This window comes from Charadrius vociferus, unplaced genomic scaffold (genome assembly GCF_000708025.1).
Source record: "Charadrius vociferus isolate BGI_N301 unplaced genomic scaffold, ASM70802v2 scaffold56, whole genome shotgun sequence".
Lineage (NCBI taxonomy): Eukaryota > Metazoa > Chordata > Aves > Charadriiformes > Charadriidae > Charadrius > Charadrius vociferus.
The window spans coordinates 1219470-1223954 of NW_009649057.1; the positions used below are offsets into that span (position 1 = coordinate 1219470).

At 60.5% G+C, this 4485-nt stretch overlaps 1 protein-coding gene across 1 annotated transcript in view; it reads left to right on the forward strand.

Moving 5' to 3' along the window:
* CERCAM (cerebral endothelial cell adhesion molecule) overlaps positions 1-902 on the forward strand; it is a 3583-nt gene extending 2681 nt beyond the window's left edge. Inside the window, exon 11 of the mRNA XM_009888078.1 lies at positions 631-902. Coding sequence (XP_009886380.1) covers positions 631-902 — 272 coding nt within the window. The remainder of the gene's footprint in view (positions 1-630) is intronic.
* Positions 903-4485: the final 3583 nt, after the last annotated feature.

Consider the following 4485-nt stretch of genomic DNA (forward strand, 5'->3'; position numbering starts at 1 on the left):
GTCGTCCCCTGCCCCTGGTTGTGGGTCTCAGCCCCGTCTTGGGGCATCTCCCTGCCCCTCTTCCCGGGCGGGGGTCAGCGGCAAGGCTGTGTCTGGGGAGGGGAAAGCAATTTAGGGGATGGGTGAGCACTGGTGGCCGGGTGTCCCGGGGGAGAGGGGGTGGGAAAACCAGCGAGCAGCATGGTGAAACAGAGGGATTAGGCGTGTAAAAGGGAGGCTGGAGGTGGATGGAGGGGCGGATTAGCGCTCTGGATGTGAACCAGGAGCAGCTGGGAGTCCCATGCTTGCTGGGATAACGGCACCAGACAGCCCTGGCCCAGGGCCAGCTGGGGCCGGGCCGGCAGGATGCTGTGCTGGAGACCCCCTCTGTGCCAGCGCCGGCCCCGTGCCACCGAGGCTGGTGGGGAGAGATGGGTCCCATCCCCTCCGCGGTCCCTCCGCAGTCCCTCCCCAGCCAGGCTCTGCAGGCAGCAGCGGCATGGAGCATCCCCCCCAGATCTTCTGCCTTCCCTGGACACCCTCCCTGGTACCCTGTGTCCCTCCCCGTCACCTGCCCCATGCGGTGTCTTCCCTGGGCAGTCGGTATTGCTTTCCCAGATGTTTTTTCTCCACCAGGCCGTGCTCTGTAAGCCAATTTCTCCTCTTGGGTCCACTCTGCTTTCCCTAGCGAGGATTACAAGCGGCACTTCGTTCCCCGGGACCTGCTGGTGTTTTCAGCTCACCCTCTCCTGGTTTATCCCACCCACTACGCCGGGGACAGCAACTGGCTGAGTGACACAGAGACCTCCACCATCTGGGATGACGATGCCAAGAAGACTGACTGGGCTGGCTCACAGAAGACCCTGAGGGACACACGGGGCAGTGCTGGCCACCTCCGCTCCACTGCCCACGATGAGCTGTGATGGTGAGCAAGGCGGTGGGACCTGTGTGTGTGGGGACAGGGATGGAGGACAGAGTGGCTGGGAAGCATCTCCCTGCAAGCGCCGTGTTCAGCTGTGTCCCAGATGCCTAGTTCCTTTTTGCCATGTGGCAGCAGCTCTCCCCAGGATTGGGAAACACAGATGAGACCTCCTCGTCCAGGCGGGGAAAGGGATGGGGACGCAGATGTCCCATGCTGGGCTGCACTGGGCCGGAGGGGACCAGGGGACCAGATTCTGCTGCTCCCTAAATCCATGCTGCTCCTCAGCCCCTCAAGCGAGGAGCGGACAATGGTTCTTCACCTCTTTCAAAAGTCACCCTAGTTTGGAGAGAGCTGAAGGCATCTCGCAGGGGAATGTTTCTCCCCGTCGCTGCTTGCTGCCCCCCAAAAGTGGGTTTCCCTGGGGCTGTGTCTCCGTGGGGCGGCCGTGCAGGCAGGCAAGGACCCGCACTCACTCAGCCCCAAGGCAGCACTGCCATGGTTAATGCCGGGTCAGACTTTCCCTGTTGGACATTGCTTGTGCTGGCAGCGGAGCCTCCCCAGGAGCAGCCAGACCGGGGGAGGCTGGAAAACAACCTTCTACTGCAGGCTCAGACGTGATGTGGCTGCTCCTGCCTTGACCGCTAACGTTTGCATCCTTGTCTCCTAGGGATGAGGAATTGTGACCCAGCTGGGAGCACCACGGGCGAGTGGCCTGATCCTGCCCACTCCCGCTCGAGAGACGCAGCCAGAGACACATCCCTGGTTGGACTCCCCCCGGGGTCCTTCGAATCTCCCCACGGTGAATCCCCCCCCGGCAGGATTTGTCCCCAGGGCTCCCGGAGAGCCCTTTCCCTGCCAGGCAGAGGGACTGGAGGAGCACTGTGCGCCATCTCTGCTGGGGACGTGTGCCTGGGACTGCCCTGAGCGATGCCAACTCTGCCATCTCCCACCAGTTTGGACTTTGGGGAGTGTTTTTCAGGCTGGGGACTGGCTCCTGCAGTGGCACATGTGGCCTTCTGCCACCGACCGGGCTTGTCCCTCGCCTGTGCTGTGTCTGGGCTGACGCCCAGGGAGGATTAAAGCAGACTGTGTTTGAGCTGACATGCCGGGTGCTGGCTCTGTCGGGTGGCATTGCCCCACGTAATGTCCCCAGGACATATCCCACTGGGGTCACCTCAGAGCTGGAGTGGCAAGGGTCTGGCACTTCCCCCGGATGGGGATTGCTTTGGGAATAAAATCTGTAATGGGGAAAGGGAGGGAAGAAGGTCGGGTGGGAGACTGAGATGGAGTTCTCCCTTGGGGCCTGGGGGTGAAAAGGTGGGTGGCATTTCTGTGGAGCTCAGCTCTCCCCTGGGAATGCTGATGGAAATTATTTCCCTCATTGGTGCTGGTGTCCCCAGCGGAGGGTTTGGCTTTCAGACTGAAAACCCGACACCAGCTTGAGCACGGAGATGTGCAGCCGAGTCCTGCTGGGCTTCGGCATCTGTCACCTTTGTGGCCAGTGCTGGAGAAGGGTGTTTGCTTTCCAAGAGCCCTGGCTTGTTTGGTGCTAAACCTCAGCTCCTCAGCAGGGCAACGTTTGGTTGAAAACAGGTTTTTCTGGAGCCAAGGAGCAATTTTTTTAAAAACACTGCAACTAGCCCTAGTCTGGGTGACCTGGGGAGATGTGAGCTCCCTGCCAGGCCCCCAGAGCTGCTGCCTCTCTCCACCCTTTTTGCCCTGGAGCAGCTGCTGGGGTTAGCCCTGGGATGGTGGGTTGCTGCCCTCACCCAGGGTTGGGGGGGGCTGTGTCCCTCTTCTCCCCACAGCCTGATGAAGGCGATGGAGCAGTGGGTGGAAGCCTCAGTAGCTGAGACCCACAGTGGAATGTCTGAGACCAAGTAATCCAGGAGAGCATCATTCGGGGCAGGATGAACAGCTACAGCAAGGACCTCCAGAAGGAAAACAACCAGCTCCAGGAGATCACGTGGGACCTGAAGATCTGAGTGGATCTACTGGAGAACAGGAAGAAGGAGATGGCCAAGTACATAGTCCACAACTGCAGGGTCCCAGCCACTACAGGCATGGATGACACTGCAGGGTGAAGAGGTGATGGCAGGCTGGGGACACCTTTGCCTCCCTGCCTGTCCCCTGGTCGCAGGTAGCCTCAATGCTACTGGAGGAGCTCAGGAGCTGGGGATGGAGCAGAGGAGGGTCTAGTGCCAGTTGGAGTGGAGGAAGGAAGAGGCAGCAGTGCTGCGGCACACGTGACCCAGCAAGGGTCCTAGTGCTTGTTCCAGCACCCGCTGGGACGTGGGCGAGGAGCTGCCCGCGCTGGGGCTCTTGGTGCAGCCGCGCTCGCAGGGTACGCAGCTGACAGGACGTGCTGGCGGAGCCCAGGGCTTTCGGAAGCTGCGGCAGGGGGACCCTGCTTCTCGGGCTGCCCTCCACCATGAGACCTGTAATGGGTCTGCAAGGAGGAGCCAGAATTCCTCCAGCTGTTGGAAACTCCAGGGTTTTGGCTTAAAACCACTGAACTCAAAAACTGTGAGGCCAGCCCTAAAACTTGCTGCAGCTCAGCAGGAGCAGCCCTCATCTGCTGCCGAGCTACGAGATTCCAGGCGACTCCTGCTTGCCGTGGTTTCTCAACAAAGCCGAAGTTGGGTTTTGGACCCTGTGGAAGTCGTTCCCATCACTCCCCACTTCCCACTGGAAGCTTCCCTCCAGCCTGGGCTGGTGGAACAGAGATGGGAACACGGATCTGAGCTGCAGAGAGCCAGAGACTGCCTGAGTTCAGTGGACAGCGCAGGAGAGAGGGGCAGGATCAGGGGAGAGCCAGGGGCAAGGGTTTTTATTTAATTTCTGTGCCAAACTGCCATACGAGGCCACCGCAAGGATGTGAGCTGCCTGGATCTGTGTGGGGACGGATGGGGGCTGTCCCAGCACCCAGCCAGGCTGCCTGGCAGGGCCAGCTCTGCTCTGCACCACCATCACCCCGGAGAGTCCGCAGTGCCCTGTCCATTGGCCACGCAGGTCCCTGGGGGTTCACATCAGCCCCTGTCCCCCGGCTCCCCCGCGGGCGCTCTCCTCCGCAGGATGTGCTCCAGCAGGAACGTCGTGGCCTGGGCCAGGATCTGCTTCAGCTTCTCCTGCTCCTCAGTGCTGAACGGAGCCAGGACATAGCTGGACACTGTCACTTCACCCTCCTGGGTCAAGGGGACGGTGGTGCGAGTGGAGCTGTGTGGCTAGGGAGCCGCCCCTCATGTTTTCCAGGTGGTTTTGAGTGCTTGATCCAAGAAACATGATTTTGGAAGAGGCTTTTGCTGGGCTGCACTGAGATCCCAGGCTCCTGCCAGGCTTGGCACAGCCACTTGAGCTAATTGTTTCCATGTACTCCATGGCGGCCAAACTGACATGAGCCCTCGGGGAAGCAGAGGGAAGGAGGGGAAGAAGAAAAAGGGGGGAGAGGAAAGGGAGCAGGGGCTTGTCTGAGGGGAGGGGGAAGGAGTGGGGGAATGACAAGCCATGCATTGAGGTGTGGGGAAGGATTGATCACCGTCCACCAAGGCCCACTCACGTTGGACTGCAAAGCACTGATGCAGGAT